This window comes from Serinus canaria, chromosome 5 (genome assembly GCF_022539315.1).
Source record: "Serinus canaria isolate serCan28SL12 chromosome 5, serCan2020, whole genome shotgun sequence".
Taxonomy (NCBI): Eukaryota; Metazoa; Chordata; class Aves; order Passeriformes; family Fringillidae; genus Serinus; species Serinus canaria.
Genome location: NC_066319.1, coordinates 44,695,219 through 44,718,481, shown reverse-complemented (window position 1 = coordinate 44,718,481; position 23,263 = coordinate 44,695,219). Strand labels below are relative to the sequence as shown.

The 23,263-nt window shown below is 38.5% G+C and overlaps 1 protein-coding gene across 2 annotated transcripts; it reads right to left on the bottom strand.

Annotated features, from left to right (window-relative positions):
- Positions 1 to 1,991: 1,991 nt before the first annotated feature.
- Positions 1,992 to 22,889, bottom strand: ZC3H14 (zinc finger CCCH-type containing 14). 2 transcript variants are annotated; one of them, XM_050975273.1, is made up of 17 exons: positions 22,743 to 22,885; positions 21,954 to 21,996; positions 18,618 to 18,732; positions 15,606 to 15,646; positions 15,262 to 15,457; positions 14,486 to 14,906; positions 12,902 to 13,062; positions 11,719 to 11,819; positions 10,883 to 11,038; positions 9,306 to 9,380; positions 8,702 to 8,858; positions 6,932 to 7,155; positions 5,991 to 6,111; positions 4,957 to 5,093; positions 3,828 to 3,922; positions 2,876 to 2,982; positions 1,992 to 2,274 (listed from the first exon to the last, which is right to left on the bottom strand). In XM_050975273.1, exons 1-17 carry the CDS (start codon positions 22,776 to 22,778, stop codon positions 2,268 to 2,270), a joined length of 2,193 nt encoding a protein of 730 aa, XP_050831230.1. In that variant the 5' UTR covers positions 22,779 to 22,885; the 3' UTR covers positions 1,992 to 2,267. The 2 variants fall into 2 exon arrangements, with proteins under 2 accessions (XP_050831230.1, XP_050831231.1); XM_050975274.1 differs by lacking the exon at positions 21,954 to 21,996 and having other exon boundaries at positions 22,743 to 22,889.
- Positions 22,890 to 23,263: the final 374 nt, after the last annotated feature.

Genomic DNA, 23,263 nt, shown 5'->3' with positions numbered 1-23,263 from the left:
GATCTTTCCATGCAATGGAGCTGGAAGTGGTACTGCCATAACACCATGATTTTTTCAACCACCAGTTGTACCCAGGACAAGTGTGACACTGTATTCTTTTGGAATACAGTAAATATCCTTTCTAAAGGAACTCCAGGCATGAACACAGACACACATTGCATGAAATAAAAATGGTTTCCTGTACTTTTGTGACACGTTGGTGCTGTTGGGTAGTACTTTACACGTTTCTGGTCTGTTTTTCCTTTTCTTGCTACTATGTACCCTGGTGTTGTGGTTTCAGGTGCAAAATAGCTTGATTTTTTTTTTTTTTAAAAGCAGTATCTGGTAATTAGCTTAATTTCTGATTTTTAGTTCAGTTATAGGTATACAGAATAAAGTAAGGGAAAAGCTGCATTACTGATTTGTGAAGCAAGCTAAGGCATTTTAATATAAAAATCCATATTAGAATACACTCCAGCCCAAAATGATAACTTGAAAATATAACTAAGTAAATGCATTAGAACCATTTCTTTCTTTTTTTTTTTTTTTTAAATGCAGCTTTAGCTTTGTAGCTTGGTTTGTTCACTGTTTTTAGCAGAGGAAAAACTTTTCTCACACTGAACACTTTGGGTTGGTGACAGCCCAGCACAGCAGTGGAAATGCAGCAATGGAGATGGTCCTGGTCTTCTGCTGCCCTTACAAATTCTTGTCTCCTCATCTCACATGGAAAATAGCTTCATGGTGGCAGCTATTTCTCCAAGGGACAGCTAATGAAGGCATTGGGAAATTCTGTAGAAAAATAATGTTCTTTGCAGTCTTTTATCTGGAAACCTATTCCAGCAGTGCTCTGTGCAACACCAGAGCACATCCTCTCCTCGCCTCTCCAGTCCCCTGTCAGGTCACCTTACAAAAATATTTTACTGTAGTTCTTTAAGCTTAAAATGCAGTTGTCTGTTCAGATTTGTTGTTTCATTATGGAGTGTGTCGGATAATCCCTCTTGCTTTAATAAGAAAAACAAAAAAGAAAAAAACAAGTATTTTAAACTAGTCCAAAGGTATGGTCATATATTATATGGATCATGGGTTTAAGTGTACTCCATTTTGATTTCCACCATGAACATCTAATTCCTGTAACAATGTTGTATGTTTATTTAAAGTATAAATATATATATATAAATTGTCAGATTTTTGCATTAATTAAGATTTTTTAAAATTTGAATATGAACTTTGAGTACTTTATTTAAAAAATTAAAAATACTTTTCCTGGAGTGTTAAGTTTCGGAATTCAAGACTATATTTGTCAAATTTAAGTTTAAAATATGTAGCTATCATTGTTTTCTGATATTGAATGTAAATATTTGTAAAAAGAAATTCTTTTGTATATTTTTGTGAAAATGTAGTTCCCCAAAATATAAAAAAAGATTTAATAAAAAAGTGCATTTATGTTACTGTTCAACCCTTTTGATCATTTTAATATTCCTTAACTGTATTTGTGGGCACGTGTATGCTTTTTTTTTTTTTTTTGCCATATAAGTCACAACTTTCTAGAAGGAGAAAACCACAGTGTGCTCAGTAGGAAAAAAGAATTCCTTAGAAGTTCAGTGGTACTTTCTTCTGGGTATAAATGAAGACATCTCAGAGTATCTATTTTCAAGTGAAGTGGCAATTCATAGGCTTTTTAAGTGGAGAACAATATCAGTAGTTCTTTAATTGTTCTGGCTTATGAAGCTGCTTGTTTCCCTTGTCTTTTTGTCCCCATTTTAAAGAGCAGAAGGACTATGACAACCACTGCACTGAACAACACCCAAAGAACAAAACATTTGTCTTTACCCAGTCCCTGGGTGCTGGGACAGCAGTGCAGCCATGTGCACTGTACCAAACACTTGGACAAAAAGTACTTCCAAATATGATCCCAACACAGGAATAAGTTTTCTAAGTGCTTCTGCTGCCATACTTTATTCTTCAAAACACCAACCCTTAAACAAGGAACATGACCCAAACAGAACACAAAATGTGCTTTGAAGGTTTTTAATGGAACTTAAAGTAGAATTTTTCTTACACGGATGTTTTTTTTCTTACAGCGTAAAAAAAATGTAAAATTGTCCAAACTTACAAACTTGGAAAATTAGAGACATTTCAAGTATGCAATCAACCTCGTTTTATGAAAACAATGTATATTCAAAGTCCAAAATGTATGAGTCTTTCCTAGCATCCTGTGTCCTGGTGGTTGATCCTCCTGTCCTCCACTGTCCGGAAGAGACAAAGCTCAGTCCCAGGTTGTATCATATTCATTCACTGAGGAGGAAGAAAAAAACAATTCCATAAGAGCAATTCTACCCCTCTGTAAAGATGATTTGAGAACTGCTCTGTTCTCTGCCCCTGTAATGGTTAAAACCTTTGCAGAGGGGATTGGCTCATTAAATCACGTGAGCCTTATGGCAGACCCATAGCTGCAGCTTTGGGAAGTCTGCTACTGGTTTATGGAATCACAGGTAGATGACAGGAAGAAGCTGCTCTGCCAGAAACACTCAAAGAAAACAGCTGAACCTATTGTGGAAAAGACAGCTTAGACATAAGATAAAATAATGGTAAAAGGATTTTCAGCTTTATTCAAATACAACTCAGAAAACACCACCTGTCCAGGTCAGGATTCCAGTGACTGCTGTCTCAGCTGCAGGGCACTTGTTTATCAGGCTTGCATCACATTAGTTAATTTTATACAACTACTACCAAACAGCACAGGGCTGTCTTTAAAAGAAAGCTGCCCATAAGGGGTATCTTTCTTCATACATCTTTGTTGATTCTCACATACACATTACTCCTGTGAGTAAAACTACATTAGTAATGTCATAACATACCTTTTATTTTTCTTGGTTAGGTTTAAAGTATTTCTCACCTGGCTTGAGTTCGAGTCCATTTCAAGGCGTGGCGTGGAGGTACAGCAACAGTGGGATGGTAGAAAGTGCAGTCTGGTCTTGTACACTGTGTATTAAACCTACAATGCTAAAACCAAAAGTATTTCAGAAGAGGCTGCTCGGTGCTGGCTGGCTGAACTCCTGCACATGCTGAGCTGCACTATGACCCTGGTATTGCTGTGTGACACATCCCACCTGCAACTGAGCCAACACCCGCCTCCACCAGTGCAACCAGCTCAACCCAGTGACAAACAATCCTTTTCAAGAAGGACCAACTATGAATTTCATGCTCCAAAACTGCCACTGCACTGACTGGTGGAAATTCCTTTGCTTGCAAGAGTTTACAGAGTTCAGCTTGAATTGATCTCTGTGTACAAGCTGGGAGCATGACACAGCATTACCTGAAGGGGGAGAAAAGCCAGAGTATCTGGCTAATAGTATCTGAGCACGGGTATTTTGGCATTAGGGCTGGAAAAAGCACTACACTTGCTGGCACTAGATGCAGGGACACAATTCTATAGAAGTACCCAAATAATAGACTCCTGTAGTATAAAGATTACATTAATAAATTTTAGGGTAACTGGGCAATCTTTAAAGTTTTTGCATGTTGCAGCTATGTGAAGGAAGATTCAAGAGTCTTGAGACATATTCCTTCCCAAAAGGCTCCTCTCTGCCCCCAGCATCCTGGCTGGGTATATTTTGAAGAGATATGGACTGTTTGAAACTCCCCAGCAGCATTTGGTAGAAAGATAATTTAAAAGTATAATTTTCCCAATTCCTTAAGTCACAACTTTTGCATATTCTGCTTACAAGGCAAAGTTAAAATGTGAACAGTAAAAGCAAAAAGAGCTAAATCCTAGTAACATTTCCTGTCCTAAAGTAGCATGTTTTAAGTCTCTTTCTAAAAAAGAAGGAAGATAGGATATATCTTACTTTTGGGTGGTAAAATGGACACTCCATTTTCTTACAAGCTGGAAAAAACTTGCACAGTGGACTACTGGAGAATATGGACAATATGGGCACAGGTGCTAATAGTAGAAACAAAAAGAACAGAAAGTGAGTCTGGATCAGAATATATTGCCTTTTTAAGACAGCTCCACACAACCTTAAATGTATCAATCTTTCTGCTAGAATTTCCATTTTATAATACACCAAAATTCAGCGAGAAAAATAGGCAGCATTTCCCAATGCAGTAGGTAGATCCTGGAGTAAAACAAGGCTATCAGGTAATCATTTAACTTGGTTCTTCACCATTTCAGGACAGGAAGTAGCATGGTCAAGGCAAAACTTCCAACAAATTACACAGAGATTCTGGTAGGCAGAGAATCTCAGATGTTAAATTTAGACAGCAGGAAGCCTGTTAAGAGTTTTAACTGACCAGACTGACAAGCACAGCCATTGCACTTTCCAGGAATACAGAGGAGCTGCTGGAAATTATACAGGAGACAAGTACATTGTACTTGGGGTCTGGCAAGGTAACAAAACTGCATTAACTGTGACTAGGGGCTAAATTACTTCCAAAAGATCATGCAGTAAAGGCCCTGCACCTCGGCATTGATTCAAAGGCTCAGCAACACCAACCCATATCAAACACAGCTACTGCCTTCACCGAGTAACCTCACCCCAAAAGTCATCTCATCACTACACCAACTTCAATCCTACACTGCCATTAAAGAAAAAAATGTTCAAAGGTAGGAGCCTCAGTTTTCAGTGTGTGTCACAAGCCCCTGGTACAACATGCATCCAATTTAAGAAAAAAATCTGAGCAAAACTGCAGTGCTGGCTAATCCCTTCAGAGAAAGAGACAACTTGTGCAAGTCACCACTTTGGCCTTGTACAGCCCTCACATGGACTCCTGCATAAGAGATTGGAGGATTTTTCTGGTAATAATTTTTGCAGTAACACTGGATTGCTATTCCTCATCTTGCATTAACAGTTGTAAGAAAATTAGCAAAACTCAAGCAAACAAAAAAATTTTTAATCACTGTCAGTTTCTGTTTCCAAAAATACTGTTGTCCCTTTAGCCCTTTCATTAAAAGCGCAGAAAACAAGATGTGCTCACCTAGTTTAGGAGATGGATGGGGGGTTCGTCGACTGGCGTGAGTGTAAGGACAGTCTGGCTTAGTGCACTTCGCATCGTATTTACAGTTTGGATGGATGAACAGACATTTATCAGCAAATTTGCAGTTAGGAAAAGCTCTGAGGGAAAAGACATTAAGTCAAAAGCTCATACTTGGAGCAAAATCCCCAAACATCTGTTGCACACGAAAGCCAGAGGTGCAGCAGGGCTGGGGAAGGCTCAGGGTACTTCCCTCCCAAGCGGGGCACATAGTTTAGTGCACGAGCTGTGCACCCACACACCTGCACTCAGCTGCCCTTCCTGTAGACCCTCCCTCCATGCAGTGAACAACTGAACAACCACACTCTCAGGGCAGCATGGTCCCAAACTCCTTGGTGCAAGCCAGGACATGTCCCTCCTACTATGTGGCACAGAGTGGCAAAGGCAATGTGAAATCAGACGTTCCCCAAAGAGGGGTGCAGTGTTCACTGGTAACATGGTTTTCTCTGAAGAGTTTTATTTTGATTTTAGTTACACCAGATTTTATAAGATAATTCAAATGTCCAACTGAAGTTATCCACTCTGGTAAGAGTTACCTCAAAACAGACACTGTTCCTGCTTATGGAAGAGAAGTCAAAGGCACAGGGACGTTCAAGAGTTCGCCTTCTCTTTCAAATTTAAATCCCACAATCACTGCATTACTACTTAAGATAACCTAGCCTTCAAAAGCACTCTATCAGCTGGCAGAAGAGGGCCTATTCTTTTAAGATACTAATTGGCATCTTTAAGCAACTCAGGAACACCAGCCTGTACTCTAAACTAAAGCTTTCTTCTGCAAGGATGCAGCAGCCATCCCAGTGTTCTGACACTTGGGATAGGGGTGGAAAACAGAAGGAATAACAGTGTGATAATCTAGCTCTGATCCTGCCCTGAAAGGTTTGTGCTGCCTTGGAATATTTAATGACACAAAGCAGAAGTTTGCAGTACTGGAATGAAAATCAAAATAGCATGTCGTGGATGAGCTCTGTACTACTCACTTGCAAGGTAGTGTGGGGTGATGGTACACACATTCATCTCCATTTTTACAGGCAGGCCAGTACTTGCAGCGCTCCAGCACCTTCTCCTGCTTTTGTAGCATACTTAAGTCTTCCATTTCCACTGGATGGTAAGAAAGAAGAAAAAAAACAACCCCAAGCTGGGACCTTTATGATTCTATATGCAACTTGGTGTAAACAATCTAACAATCAAAATTCACTGTACTTCTATTGTCTCTTAATCAAAAAAGTTATGACAGTAAAAGTTTATGTGCATCATATTTTCTGAAGAAAATTTCCAAAACTATAAAGTAGAAAGTCATAATACTAGACTGACAGCTGCCTTTTGGCAGCTTCATCATAAAATATCAAATTTGCACTGTTTACAAGCAAAATAAATAAATTTTCTTTTTCAATCTGAATTTTGATTTAAAGACTTGAACAGACAGGCAGTGATCCCAACTGAACCTGCGTTATGACTGTTCTGCTGAGCCATGAGTTAATTATAGCCATGTTTCCTTCTCCAAGATATATTTACTCTAGGAAATTATTTCAAGAGGTGAAAGCTAAAAATCAATTCTTATGATCATCAGATTTATTATTATGGGGGCATATACTGAAGAAGAACCACTTCTATGTAACAACCAGGAAAAAAAAACCACAAAAACCAACCAAACAAAAAAAATAATCTAAAAAACCCAATCAAATTTTAATACTAAGATATGTGGAGAACTACCATGTGCCACATCGTTCTAGTACACCAAGACAAAGGTTTCTGAAGAGATGGCCCCACTGAACTCCCAGATTTCATTTGTCTAAAAAATGCTCTAATTTGAAGAATAAACACCACCACTTTAGTTTCTTAAGAATGATATATCCAGGAGGTGTAGCCATGCTCAAGGAGCAGCACAGCAAGGTAAGATCCTGTTGGTCAGTATAATTACCATCACAGTTCTCCAGCTGCCTGGTTACAATCTGCATCTGCTGTGCTCGAAGACCTTTCAATCCTTTGCCAGCACACATGTGCTGGACAACTGGCTTTAATCCTTCCATTAGACATATGTCTTCCTCTTCCTGATCAGAGAGGTATCCTGGTGGACTGGGCACGCCATCCAGTGTCACAATGAACTTGGGACTAGCAGGTTTCTCTGGCTGTGCAAGTTGGTCTCTATCAAACAAAAAAATGTAGTAAATTTACATTGTCTGACTCAAGAGGTTTGAGTGAATGTGAGCTGTGGTCGTGAGTGAAAGTACTACAAGTTAATCAATGGAGAGTCAAGCAGTAACAGACCTCCTTTTAACAATTACTGGTACTGCACTCCAGTTAGCAGTTAGACTTCTAGTCTCCCTTGAGGCACTAATAAGAACTACAACTCTCAGGTACAAGTTCAGCTTGTTGCATTCTGCTCAACAGACATATTCAAAAGCTGTGGATCCAAAAGCTATTTATAAACAGTCAATCCAGTGGAATTTGCAGTTTTGAGGCAGAAAATGAGAGCCAATATCATTCTTGGAATTACAAACCTTTTAACACACTGAACATATGTCTCCTCAAAATTACTGAAAACACATTATGAAACAAGTGGTGTAAAAGTTTTTAGAACTAGGATGAGAGAATTGCAATAGTGATACAAATAACTCTGACACTCAGCCAGACTAAAAGGTTAGACACAGATAGCCTAGTGTCCTGTATCTGACCATAGTCAGCATGGACAAGAAGGAGCATTAAAACAGGGAACACATACATTTTCTCCAGCCTTTCACCATCCTATCCATTTCACCTGAGGGATTTCCTGAATGACAAATGATTCTAAGTATTTGGAGAACTGTGGAGATCTCATCTTAGACAAATAGCAATGGGATAAACTTTGCTTCCTTATGAAGTGAGGCTAAAAGCAACCACACTGTAGTATGCCTTTAAGAGGACAGAAACCAGAACATGAAAACATCATGAACTAAAACTTTCAGATTGAAGCAGTCAGAAACTGACTCTTCACATACAAAAATTTACCTCTCTCCTACAGCACAGTCACAGCCTTCAACTGTGATATTGTCAGGTTATCCTTCTGGGTTTGTTTGCTCACTGTTGGTTTTGTTTTCAATTAACACAGGCTGCTGAAAGCCACTCACACAAAGAAAACACCAGAAGATTCTCAAGCACAGCAGCCCAGGTGATGAAGTTCAGAATGGTTCAAACTTGTAAAACAGGTAGGACTATTTGTTACCTGGAACTTTGAAGCTGACATGAACTTTAAGCTTCTCCTGGTCAAACTCTCCAGTAAGGAGAGTTAAATCATTAAATCATTGTCCAGGATTCACCACACTCAATACTACATTAAAAGATGTTTCTTAAGAAATGTAATCCAAGGGTGAAACAGGTATAACACTAAAGGCAATTTAAGCAAAATGATTATTACTTGACTAAGATTTCAGAGATCAGAAGAGAAGAGCACTACTTTTCAGTTCCTTCCTCTTTCTTGCAAATCAAAGACTTGCTCAAACTACGGTTGACCCTAGGATATTTTCCTAGAAAAGGATTCCTGTGAGAATTTTTGCCCCTGCTTTTTTTCTTCTGCTATTCAAAGTCAGTCCATTTTAAATGATTTACCACCTCCTGACTGAACTGACAAAGCACAAGTCTGACCAAATGGCTCCATCTAAACCACAAACAAGCAATTTGACTAGCAACTGTCCTAAATGCAGTAGCTTTTCACCGTGTCTGTATTAGACGTCCTGAGTGAACTCGCACTGCCTCTGTACCCTTCTTTCCCAGTTGCTGATTCTGTGGCACCATCTCCTCTGATAACCTGGGCTTCTTCAGGATAAACGACCGAGTATCTGAGTGAACCAGAGACTCTGGGTCACAGTAATCTGCATTGGGAGAAAAATTACATAGAAAAGAGTAAAATAAGGTGGCACTTGTACTCTTAACTTATAGAATACTTCTACTATCAATTTACATGGTCACTAAGCTAATCTTATTTTGTTTTAATTTCTTCCTAGTAGTTTCCAGTAAATATTTTTACTTCCCTGTTAATTCCACAGAGGTGGATCATCAGAAGTCATAAGCCATATTAGGTCACATTACGAAATTTTATAAGTGGAATGGCTATGCTGAAACAGCATTGAAGGGGGTGCAACCCCCCTCCCCCTCCAAATCTCTCATCCTCTGAACAGATACTAATGTAATGCATTCATTCCTTAGAGATGTAGAAATTAGATAACTGTAGAAATCAGTATAATTAATTGAAAAGGAGTATCTTAACATTCATTCGACATTAATATTAGATTAGAAAATAAAAGATCACAAGACTTAACCCTGAGACACTTGCAAGGCATCTTCAATCATAGGATCAATCTGAAGTCGACAAGAGAGCTCCTTTTGTTCAATTCCTACAAAACAGCAGTAAGAAGCATATTTTACAGCATGTCAACATGAAACTATAATTTGAGAACTAAGGCACACTAATTCTTTTGATTAAAAAAATCAACAACAAAAACATTCACACTTTTAATATTTGTTAAAGCCATTCTCATTATTATGAACACTTTTCTCAGTGTTTCAGGAACAGTAACATGGCAAAATCTGAGTACTGTAGGACACTGCTCATTCCCATAATCGCTGCTCAGTATAAATGAGGTCAGTGGGCACAGCAACTGATGAAGGCCAAGTTCTTCCTCCTCATTTGTAGAGGAGCTGGCCAGTCAGAGAACACACACAGAGGAAAGCAACTAACAAGGGACTACTTTACAGTCTTCTTAAAAGAGCTGAAGCAAATCAGAGCAACATTGTTCTACATTTAAGATATGGTTTAAAAAAATAATTTTTGCTTTCTGTAGATTTCCTAAGCAAGCTATCATTTCCATTTCAATGGCGAAAGAGCGAAAATATTTAGCGTAATTATTTTCTGTGCATTAATTCAAAGGCTGATAAAGCTTTTTCTCACATACTTTACAGATACAGTTTCAACTACTTTAGGGTGGTAGAAAGATTCCAAATACATCTACATTAGGAATAAGCAACTGCAAAAATCTTTTTAAAATAATGAATGTTTACCATTCCTTTACAATGACCATAGGATGACGTTACAAAAATCTTACTCAAAACCAAATTTTATTCATTATCCAAATATTTAAACACTTAGCAAGTATAAACTAAGTACTTGTTATGGAAATATTTTTTCTCCTGCCTTTCTTCTATGATTCCTTGTGGCAAACAAAGACAACCCCCCATCCTCTATAAGAAAACCATGCTGAAAAGGCACTTTGATTGCCTTTAAATATTATGCCCTTTAGGAGATTCAAAACAGATGTAAAAACCAAAGCTGACACAGTCCAAAGCTGACACAGTTAGCCTGGTATCAGCTGTCCTGTAAGAGCAAATAGAGTATTCTAATGTTTAAACTGAAAAATAAACACTATAACCATTTGTGTGGAAACCATGTTGAAAGAATATTTTAATACTTCATACACTGGAAAATTGTTCTAAATACTCTAGAGCATCTTCACTCTCACTTAAGCTTTGTGACAGAATTACTACTACAAGATACTATGGAAAAATGCAAAGGATGGGGAAAAGAGAAACTATCCAAATATAAGTGCTTATGCAAAATTATTCTTCAGTGACATGCCACAACCTCAGAGGAATCAATCAATAAGCAAAAAATGTAACATTCTTTGCTTATTGATTGATTCCTCTGAGGTTGTCTGTGTGTGTGTTTGGATACATGACTATCTGACAGCCATGCTTTTGAAAGCTGCATGGTCTTCAGGGCAGTTCTGCATGCAACTTCTGATGCAGACTTAAAAATTAAAAGCATTCCTTTCCTTTTCTCTGCTCAGCTTGTAAAATGATATTCCCTAGTATAAATTCTTGAAGAGTATTATCAGATGACCTTGAATTTCTTCAACTGTCTGCTCCTTAGACTCTTCTACTTGAAGCTGAGAACTCAGAACAGGCAGTCTGTTTTGCACATGAATTACTTCTAAGTGTGATTCTTCTGGGCTAATTCGAGTTCTTGGTGCAACTGGAACAGTCTGTTTCTGCGGAACTTTAAACAGAGAAACAATGGCAAATCATTTACATACTACCCAATCACACAACAGTACTGTTTTTAGATATATTGTGCTAAAATAACTCACAAATTCCTACACATACACAAAAAAAAATCCCAAGCATCTGTCTCCACAAAAAGCATCTTTAGCTACCTGTAAAATTCTTATTGTTCAAGTGTATTTGTGCATGTGCACAGAGCACCCTGACTGGCACCTCGGAACACCTACTTGTAAGACAAAACAGCATGAGAAGGATTAGAGTGACAACAGCAAAATACTCATTCCTCCACTTCTACATATAATTATTGTGGTACTTTCTGATCATTTTGAAATCACTTTTCATTCCATCTTTCATATAAATAATCATGGATCATCAACATGTTTCTTCATATGATGCTAGGTACCCTTTGCTAAAGTGCTTGCAAATAGAGTACAAAAAAATGGCAGAAGATTCATAGAATCACTTAGGTTCAAAAAGACCCTCTCTTTCATTTATGTTTTCATAATTCATCACTGAACATCAATGTAACGAAACAGGACACAGTAAACCCATCAAGTATAAATAACTTGCTATTTAACATTCTGTCTTATCTCTAAGCAATTTCTTCAGCTTGGATTTATACAAAAGAATTTGGAAATATTACAGATTAACACAAGCAAAATAAATGCTAATTACCAGTGGAATAATTGGTTGTTTTTGTAACTGATTCCTGTGCTTCAGAGATTGCTTTCAGTATTAAATTCTTATTGGCCTGTTTTGAAGGCGGCAATGAAGGTCTAAAGGAAAGACAAAAAAAAATTAATTGTACATGGATTGCACAGCAACCATGTCCATGCTAAAGACAGTTGTTTCCTGTTACACAGGAATAATATTAACAGAAATCATCATTCACAATTATTTTATCCAAAACAGCTTTCAGTTAATCTGTTCTCTTGGTGGATGGAGATCCACAAAATGCTCTAAAAATGGAAGCCCAGATGTGTGATTTCACCTCTCAAGCTGCTGTAAAACCATGCTACATATGAAAGGCACTATCTGACATTAATTTCTTCCCACCTCTGCCCACCACTTATGTCTTGCTATGTTTGTGCTGGCACCAATAATTATGCAGCCACCCTGAGAAATATGATCCAGTTGCATAATTAGAATGACTCTATCAAAAACATATTATTTGCTAAAAAGGCTTTCTGCTTGTGTTTAACATCAGCAATAAGGAAGCTTAAATCAGACCAATGTGCTGTGATACTGAAGGTAAATTAAATACAGTGTATTAGCTTAAAATAAATCTTATATAAGATAGCACTGTAGGTCAGTAGAACCATCTCTTCTCTAGTTTATATGTTCTTACTCTATTGTTAAAAATCAGATACAAAAGATGTGTATTTTGACTAATGCACGACACTTGGACAGCATTAGGGAGCAGAAAAAAGGAAAATCCTCTGAAGACTGTTTGAAAAGGCGAAATCACTTTAAAGAACAAGTAGTAACTGCTTTGAAAACAATTCCTGAAAATAAATCAAATTACTGAAAAATTATTTTACCACAATAAATACCTGGTCTGAAACATGTCAACATTAATGTTCTTTTGCCAGTAAGCTTCACCCAAATAATGTAAAAATTCACATTCCATTGCATCTTACATGCAATAATGAAAAGAGGGTTAGAAAATCAAAGGCAAAAGGGTGGCATAAACAGGCATCTCATCCACAAAGTTATGAGATAGTACAAAAAATATTAAAATTGTTCACTAAATTTTGTCTGCCAAATTTCAAAAGTGCAAACTGATTTTTCCCACTTCCAAAGTTTTCAATCATTATATTAATTCTTGAAAACTCAGAAACACTGAGATCCTCAGTACCTTCTTTCTGGCTTTGCCGGTACAGACACACTGCTCGAGATGCTTCCTGTTCGCAATCCATAGTCTTCCTCTTCCTCTTCATCTTCTCCATCATTACAGAACTTTTTCACCTTGACTACTGAGCTGACAATGGGCAGCCGTCTCTTCCTGGAGCTTTCCTCCTACAACGTACAGAGCAGGCAAAACAGCTCACTTAGCATTAACCATGCCGGCAAAGAAAGCACTGCAATCCAACCTGGAGCCAGGAGATGGAGAACTTCCATTCAGTTGGACAAGTGACTGCTCTGGATAATATGAAAATCAGACACATTTACAGTGAAACATCTCACTGGAAATGTAACTGTAAACAACACTAAGGAAAAAAATAAGAAAAAAATCTCTCCAGTACAGAAAAATTATCCCACGCCTACAGAAAATCAGGATTTTCAAAGAATTTTATAGTATTCTTCAAGATGAGTATGTTGAAAGACTAAGAGAGAAAAGTAAAATCAGCACAAATTACTTTCTCCCTCTGTATCAATTCTAATTTCAGATAGGTGTAAGGATTCACTGCTAGCAAGGAAACAACATATTTCAAAGGATTTTAATTGTTACACGCAGTCGGGATGGTGCAAGGTCCCTGTTGTCTCTTTTGGACATTATTCATGAAACAGTAACAGAAGAAAAGTATCACAAGACCTTTTTTGAACATTACCAAGGAGAGATGTTCCTGACATTCATCAGTGATTTATGTACATTAAATAAATCATTATATTCTCATTTGCACTTCTCCATTCTCAAAAACTAAGACACCAGCATCTATCTTTGTAGAGCAATCTAGATTTCCAAGTAAAATTCATTATCCTTTATAGAGAATTAAGTAGTGGCAAGGGCAGAGAACTTTATGAGCTGCAATAAACACAGATGCACTTGCAATACAAGATACGTAAAAGCCTTGCTTCATTGCAAAATTAGCAGCCATAACTATCTTCATTCCTCTCAAAACAGGTTCTTCATTCATATGGATAGTCTATCAGCTAGGACTGCCACTCTGCCTGGCTTATTTTGGCCTCCAAAGTACTTAGGGCAGCAATCATCTTTTAGTTTGTCCTTGTCCAACATCCATCCCAAAGAATTCCTAACTGACATGGTTTTAAATAGAATAGTAACAATAATCCTCATCATCATCAATGTATCTGGGCTAATAAACAGCATGCCAAAAATCCTGATTTACAGGACTGTGTAAAGCTGGGGGAATACATAGCACTTAGGGAAAATCACGCTGATTCAATGATCTTAAGATCAGAATTGTAATTCCTGATTCATCATATGCAGCTCAATAATGTGCTAACCTGTTACTCCAAGTCAATATGACATGAAGATGTATATGGCAATTAACTCTGAGATGCAGTAAGCTCTCAGATAATGATGTCAAATTACGCAATCTGTTTTTATCAGTGGACTCAAAGGATGAAATCTCAAACCTACTGGTACCAGTGACAGAAGTCTTCTGATTTCTCTGAGGTCAAGATTTTACTGAAGCATACATGGCAATTTAGGTTCCTAGGAAGAATAAACTTTTGCAATAGTTTAGGTTGTACCAACCTCACTGCCCACTTTATCAGCACCGAGTTTGGAGGTGGGTCTGTGACCTTCTGCTAAGCTGCCAAATGCTTCTGGATTGCACAGCTGGCCTGTTTCCAAAGACCTGCAGCCTTGTGTGTCTAACTGGCGGCTCCCCTGCAAGCTGCCCTGTTGTGACAATCTGGGCACGTGAACGCTGCCATCTGCACTCCTGACAGCTGGTGGCCGGTAGATCTCGGCCGAGGGACGAGAGGAACTGTAAGTTACAGTCACAATAGGTTTCTTCCGTGACAAAGGATTCTCCTGCACAAAGTTTAGGTCTTCATCAATTAGATCATCTGGTTCAGGCTTAATGTCAATTACAGCTTCAGAAGGTGACAATTCCCTCAAAGGCTTGACCGTTGACGTTAAGCGCGATGCAGAACCATCTTCACAAGACTGCCTGATAAAAAAAGAAATCACCAAATATTATCTGCAAGTCAAGTCCTGGAAACTGAGAATTCTCTTTTAATCAAAGCCAGGAGGGAAGAATCATTAAGGTATTACTGTTTATACAAATTTAACACACTGATATTTTTCAGTTTGGTTAATTATTCTAAGCCCTAATCTAATCTTTAAGCTATGTTGCTTAAAGAACTGAATTCTGATTTAATGTTTTTTGTACAACAAACTGTAGCAATGCTTTACTCTTCAAAAGTACTTGTATCTTTCCAAGTGTCAGTATTCTTTAGAATGGCTACTACACTCACACAACTACTGATGTCTGAAGGTGTGTTAGGAAGTAGGTAGCACCTTACCTGGAAGCAGTGTTCCTCTGCTCCTGTGAGCTGGTTGAAACTCTGGAGTCATTTCTTTCAGTCCGAGTGCTTGACACTGCAAGAGGCGGCAAGACATCCTCTCGCCTCCTCTCATCACTCACACATGAACTGCTTTTGCTGGAAGGCAGGTTGCTCTCAAAGATATTAGATTCTGAAGATTTTACGCTGGTTGGTTCTGTGGAGACAGGTACTTTTCACTTTTACATTAAACCACATAAACAAAAAATTAATGAAACAGACAAGATATTTTTACAACTCAGACATGTAACACTACACAGAAAAAATAAGCCTCCCTTCACTCAAAATTAAATTTTCTTACTTACCAGTAGTCACAGATCGCAGTTTATCCAAAACACCATGGAGCCTGAAATAGACAGCAGACAGGGAAGGAAGCAAAAGAGAAAAAGGAGAAATAAAAAAGTTCAACTTACATTCAGACTAACAAAGACAGAGATATCTCTCTAGAGATAGATTGAAACTAATCATTTTTCAGAAACCCATTGCCTTTTCACCCTTAAGACTTCACTTTCCATCAACCAGAGTATGTTTAACCTCAAAAGGGAGGCTTAAAGTACCTTGCCTCCAACATGTCTTGCACATGCAGGCAGAGTATTCATCATCTACTTTTGGCATTTAGTTGTTTACATCATCAAAGCCAATACTATCCACATTTCACTACAAACAATGGAGTTAAGTATGAAAAAGATTGATTCAAAAAACCTAAGTTAGAAGCCTAAAATTTTACTTGATATATGAAACTTTAATTAAACAGTAGAGTTAGACATAATTGTAAGTATAAATTCAAACAGTATATAAGTCATAGTATGTAGGCTTCTCAGGATTCTTCCAGCATGCTTTGTATATACCAACAATACTCTCTGAGATGTGCTGGTGAGCAAAAATATCTCAGTGAAGTACAAAACTTGCCCTTTGCCTGTGAAAAAGGCACTAAGCTGAAGTAACACAGAAAATTATGTGGCTTTAATACAATAAGGCTGCTCAAAAATAAACACATATTACAGAGAGAAGAAAGAAAAAAACGCCAACACTCAAACTCATATCTTGGAATTCAAACCTGATAATGGGCAAGTCCACAATTTTGGCTGAATATTAGAAATGAGCTAAGGGACAAGAAAATATTGGAAAGACTGCATGTGAATATAACGAAGGCTTATACTTGTTCTCCTTGTGAGCTTTCACTAGAACACTTGTCAGCTGAGCTGTGGTGATGCAGATCAGTTTTCACACTGACCTCAGAATAACTGATATGATGCTTGGTTCAGAGTAAGAAGTGGTGGCCAACCAGCAGGATTGCCAGGTTTGTCACAATTGCTGCAAAACTTTTGTCAGAAGGCCCAAAATTACCAGCTACAGAGACAAACCAAGGAAGGCAGATCTTGCTGAGTACTGCATTTAACCAACATTTAAGAACACATACATTCTGCATTGTCTTTAGAAGAAGTAAAAGCACATAAAACTCCCAGCTACAATGCTATATAATACTTTTCCACCAGCTCTCTTACAGCTTGTTCACTTGGTTTCAACTTTTCTTCTGGTAAAGAAGAAAAGTTGAAACCTTGGTTTCTGATAGAACACTTGTAACATTGAGTTTGTATTTATATATATGTGTGTGTGTGTATGTGTGTGTGTGTGTGTGTGTGTGTGTGTGTACACATATATATATGTGTGTATATATATATAAAATATATATATATAAATGAGAATACTGACTTAGGGTTAAAACAGTCACCATGTTTAAGATTTAAGCAGGTGTCAAAACCAGCTGGTGATATAATATGTGCATATAGTCAATACATAATTTTAAATATAAATATATAAAATTATCTTGATTTGATGAATTTGCTTTCTCTACATATTTATTATTTTTTCAATACAGTTTTCATTTCATTTACAAAGCCCTGAAAGTGTTTTCTGCTACACTGTTTTTTACTGTATATCAGGATTCAGGCAAAACTGTAGTACAGGAGCTACATCCTCATCCACTTGTAAATTTCACTGATTTGTCTGATTCCCAAAACTACTAACAGAAAGACAACTGCATGATTTTCTGATACACTGAAACCCAAAAGCTTCACCTAGGCAGGCCACAAGAGGCAGCAAAGAAATGCCTGTGCAGTTTTCAAAAAAGAGGTCTATGCTTAATTGTAGTCCTCTACTATTTTTTTGACAAATGCCAGGAGAAAAATGAAACCTGTCTAAGTAAAATCAAACTATATCCACACAAGTTACATTATCACCTGGAAATCCATCAGTTTAAATAGCTAATACAGTGAGTTGTAATAGCTGGAACTATTTTTCATTTTTTGTCAGTATTAACGATTTCATAACATAGCCAACTTCTAAAATGTTTCTCTCTGCTATTCAATAACAGAAAAGCTCCTAGGAAATAATTACATAGAAGAAATATTGGAAATGAATGTAAACTGTCAGTATAAAAATGTCAAAGAAAGCAAACTGAAAAAGAGAAAAAATGGTAGTATTTTTCTCATCTATACAAAACAAAATAATGTTCTTTAAAGCTCTATTAGATAGGAGATTCAGAAATAAGGTTAACTTGAAAACGACACAACTCTGAAAGCAACAAAATCTCTAAGAGTCAAATGTCTAAAATGTGGATTTACTTACAGGTTTCTACTGTAAAACAAATTCAGTATTAGAAAATGCATGAGAAATGGCTAAATTTGTCATGCAGCATGGAATAAATGAATCCACATTCTAAGTTGCTGACAGCAGAGTTAAGTGTTGCTAACTTGTCCTGTTCACAATAATTCTGAGGTTCTACTTTTGATTTTTGGAGTTGGGTGGTGGTAATAAATAAATAGCCTGAGAGGTGGGAATACCTAAGCATTTGGTGCTAAGCCTTGTCAAAGACAGTACACAGAATTAGATCCACTGCTCATCTGCCCTGATATAGTAATTCCCATGCACAGCAACCTAAAGCACTGCTAGCATAAAAGCAAACAGATTGGTCCTTCACACCTAACTGCAGTGAACAATGCTCTCATGCTCACAGGGGCTTTTGCAGGAGTAATTTTATGTCAAGATACAGCCCCCACTCTCTGAGCACTTTATTTACAAATTTGACTGGCTTATAAACAAATACGTCCTCCAGTCCTTTGCCATCTGTCACCTTGAAAGCCTAACTGCTGACAGACTAAAACTAATGTACTTATTAGGCATGCAAACTAGAAGTTTTTATTAATGCAAATTACATAATAGGAACATAAATAACTTTTTTTAAATGTCAGGTGTCACTTATAGAAAGCAGTCCTGCACAACTAATAAGAAGTGTGATAAGTAGCTTGCAAACATACCAGACAGTAAACCTGACAGTATTGTTTCCAAGGAAAAGGGAAAGGTCTTCTGTCATCTGCTCTTGACTCTTCTTATTGGCCACCATAACCATAATATAATCAGGGAGCTCTTCATCTAATAGAAAGAGAAATACGTTGTTTTAAAGTATAATAAATCATGGAAGACATAGCAAACATCTTTAAACAAGTAACCAATTTTTTTTTTCTCTTACTATAAAGACTGTGCAGGCAAAGGATTAGGTAAGCAAATTAACAAAGACTTCCATTTCCTTTGAGGTTCAATACAAGTCTCATCTACAAGCAAGGAATAAAAGATCCTCAACTTCACAAGAGCACAAGCTGAAGATCAGTGTATTTATAAGGAGAGTAAACAGAACGGAAAGAAGGACAAAATAAAAGAAAGCCACTCTGCTGCCTATATTCTTTTTCTTGAATACTAGCAAACATCTACAATATTCATCACCTCAAATATTGCCAAATACAGCACCTTATCCTTGGTAAAGTTCCTTAGTTACAAAAACTAAACAGATAAATAAAATATATTTCTGATATGTGCACTGAACAAATCAAAACTGTATCAACGTCCAGATTTTCTACCTACAAAAATAAAACAAATCCCAGCAACCTCCTGACTGAATTTCTATACTGCAATGCATGCAATTTCACACACAGAGAAACCCATTCCCTTGCATAAAGGTACTCCCACTCCTCAGAATGCATAGGAAGATGCTTAGAGCCCAACATAACCACATTATGGTTTGGGGAGTTTGGTGTTTGGCATTTCGCTTTCGCCTAGCTCTGGCCTCTGCTGAAGGACTGACTGGCACGATTGTTGCTCAAAGGCATTAGTTGTGCTTCTTGAGCACTGACTTCAATGTAGCTTAATCAAACACCTCATGTTCTCCAATCCCACTGCATGGCATGACATGAACATAAAAACAATAAGTGCAAAGAGCTGGGAAATGCCTCAAATTATGAATCTGAATCAAGATACTGATACAGCTGTGCTTATTTAATCAAGCTAAGATAGTACACAACACTAAAAAGACCTAAAAAATGAAAAACGCAAATCAAAATCCAAATGAAAGCAACTGCCTTTCTTCTACACCTATGTACACTGTAAATAAGTTCTCTCTCCCCTAGACTACAAAAATACCATTCACACATTGTACCAGCACTACCACTACTCAACTGGCTGAACATAACCCATTCCGAATTTAAACCCTCATTTCTTTTTGGTGGCTTTTTGTTTGTTTCAGTTTTTGTTGTTGCTGCTTTGTGTTTGGGTTTCTTTTTCACTGCAAACTACAAGCTGCACAAGATGGACCAATATTCAGACCTAGGACTTTAGAATGAATTTTATTTATCAGCCCGGCTTTGAAACATGATAAGCTCTTGGTTAACATATGATAAAGTAAAGAAGATATTTTAAGTACAGATAAAAGCATAAGTTAGCACAATTACCTGTAACAGCAGGATAGAAGAAGGAAAGAAACTTTCTTAGTAACTGTAGAAACTTTCTTAGTAACTTAGTTGGCTTATACCAACTTAAACTGCATGTGGAACTACAGCCTTTTGAAAAATTTCCTAGCTGATGAATAAGTAACTGACTTCATCTTGCTTCAAATATATGAGTATTTCCTTTGTAAGCTCTACACAACAAGTTAGTTTCAAAATATCTTCTTGTAAAAAAGTTTTCAAGAGAAAAGAATTAGCAGTTACAGAAAGAAAAGTTCTTGTGCAGAGGCTAGAACGAGGAAGAACCAATTTTTTACTAGTTACCTGAAAGAAGAAAGGGAGAATTTTTGAAAGAGATTACTTTAAAAGTTGCCCAAAATACTCTAGTCAAGAAAAGAAACCTGAAAAATCACAGAAATTTGGAAATGGTGGTTTAAAAAGAAAAAGGAGGCCAAGGCAAGATAGACTTAGCAATAAAGAATACAAAGTTATTTAAAGTTCAGAAGCTGACAGAGAAGAAACTGTATACACTGTCTGCTGATCCTGGGCATACAGGAAACCTGTCTTCTAAATACAGAGACAGAAGGCAAACAAAGAAAGAACAGTCATAGCTGGAATCAAAGATGGCCAGTATTCTACCATAATCTGACTATTAGAGACAAGAAAGACTTTTATTTCAGAAGCACAGGAGAAAGCAAAGAATCAAGGACTGAGAAACTGAAACCTGGAATGATGGTAAAACCCCCAACCAAACAAACAACACAAAATGAGTTACTTAAAAAGACAAGCTTTGAGATGGTGAAAAAGATGATTTTACAATTAAAAAGTTCTAAACATGGCTCCTAGGCAACAACTGAGTTCAGAATGTCAGCTCATAGGTAACTCCCTTCTATGGAGCCAATACAGTTTTCCATAAATACAATGCTTCCCTTGAAATAGGAAAGAAGACGAATTTGGGCTCAAACAAACTTTGAACTTGGCCCTGCAACTCACAGGATCACTAAATTATGCTTTCAATTCCTTTTCTTCACCTGAAATCCAAGAAGCATCACAGACAACAACAATGCAGTTTCAGGACTGAGGTATTTTGTTTCCAGCAGAATGCTGTGTTAAGTTACCAACTTCTACTGCTGCAGAAAAGAGCTAGTCTGAAGTGCAATACCCATTTCTTCCTGGGTTCAGAAAAAACAAACAAATCCATAAACCACAGATGTTCACATGGCTCACCCTCCTGCCACAAACGAAAATAAGATCTCCCCCTGCCTCCAAGATTCAGACACATGTATTTCATGATCATTAGCTCAATGTAGCTCTTTCATTTTAAAGGTTTGTCCCACATAAAGTTTCTGACCTGGCCTTTTAATTTCCTAAGCCACTCACTCATTTTTGTCCTCTCTCCTAATTTTGACAGATGCCTCACCCTGAATTCAAGAGCTGTTAAAAATATGTGTAAGAAAGACTGATTCCATCTCAGAGTGGTCACAGCTAACTGCTGCTGTATTTCCAAGGCTCTTGCTTTATATAATGTTTCTCCTAATGCTTTAAAGAAATTTCCTTTCCATCATGGTTTGTTTTTCTTTCAAATCCCTTGCCACCATTTCTAAAGGGGAAGACTATTAGACTGATTTCTTAGCTGTTTTCTTTTAGCTCTTCATTTACAGATGTTCACATACTACTTCCTCTTATCCTTACTATAATATTTTGTGAGGTATATCTCTTTCTTTTTTAATAGTCCAGCACTTCAGGTATTTCTTCTCATGCTTACAGCTTCTGTATGCAATAACACAGGTAACAGTAAGTTCCATTAGCTAAGCTGGGTTTTTTTCTAAATAACAAAAATTATCTAGAGAAGATTGCTGAACACATGGCAAAACTTACCAACATAAGCCCCCAGCTCCTGTAACTTTCCTTTAATAGCACCCTAAAAAATAATGAAATATTATTTAAGGGATGGATCAACAAAGTATTTCTAACTGCAAAGAGGTGGGAGCAAAGTTTCTCTCATTTACTCTTTGAGCACATTGATTTAACATGTTAAACTTCTCCTACTCTCAGGATAGGAACGTTCTAATAGCGAGGGGCTGACAGCAGACTAACGGAATCTCACTCTCTCTACCGTATTTCCGATAGACCAGTTCCTGCGCCACCATCCAACTTCCAAGTCCCAGCTGTCCTTTTAAAAGCAGAGACCACCCGGACTCATAAGGTGCAAAGAAAACGAAGCTAAGATAGTTTGATAAAAGGTAATTCCTAGCTCAACAGGAAACAGAAACCTGCCGGGATTTCCAAACTGTGACCGCCGAGTGGGAGCGGCTGACAGGCCCTGCCGGTACCGAGGGCTCCCACCCGGCCAAACTGCGGGCCCCCCGAGCAGCCCCCGGGCCGGGTGGGCTCTGCAGGGCGACAGTGGCAGCCCCGGGACACAGACGGCACCTGGCAGCTGCCCGTGGGGGAACAGGGATGCCCCGACTCCGCTTCCCACAAAAACGTCTCTCCTGCTCCCGCCCTCCCCGGGGAGTCCCGAGGCCGAAGGACCCCGCCGCCGGCTGCTGTGGCGGGGGGGCCGGCCGGAGCCCGGTGCCTCAGCCGCCGGCTGGGCCTGCCCCCACATGCGGGCCCGGCCTCCTGCCGCGGGCGGAGGGAGCGACCCGGCTGCTTCTGTCTCACCCGGATCTTGCGGCTGATCTCGGTGCCGATCTCCATGGCCGCGCCGAGCCTCCCCCGTCCCGGCCCGTTCCCCGCGGCCCTGGGCCCGGCTCCCACCGCCGCCCGCGCGGGTACCGAGCGCCGCTCGGGCTCAGCGCGCGGCCTCCGCCCGCACCGCCCCCTGCCGGGCGGCGGCCGCACCGCCACAGCGAGCGGGGCCGAGGGAGGAGCGGCGGGCGGGCCCGTGGCTGAGGGACGTGGGACGCACGGCCTGCTCCTGGCCGCCTGTCGCGGAACCGCGTAACTCTGAATGCTAGAACCACAACTGCGGGGTTATTTCAGTGTTAATGCTCTTTCTCGGGAACTACACAAATTGAATACTCTGCTATCTGTTAAAAAAAAAATTATGATACAGCTGTACACAAAGTACTCAAGTAACTTTTAATGCCACACTGCAGCTATATAGGTTTCCTGGTGCCCACCACAACCTCTTTGTCACCTCCTTTTCTCATCAGGGTAGGAGACGAAAAATATAACAAAAA

Bases quoted from the DNA above. Each gene is read 5' to 3' on its own strand.
- ZC3H14 (XM_050975273.1), bottom strand. From the start codon at position 22,778: ATGGAGATCGGCACCGAGATCAGCCGCAAGATCCGG. The intron at 14,907-15,261 runs GTAAGGTGCTAC...TTTTTTTATCAG, and splicing joins CAGAGGAACACTGCTTCCAG to GCAGTCTTGTGAAGATGGTT. The intron at 7,156-8,701 runs GTGAAAAGCTAC...TTTGTTTGATAG, and splicing joins GGACGTCTAATACAGACACG to AGACCAACTTGCACAGCCAG.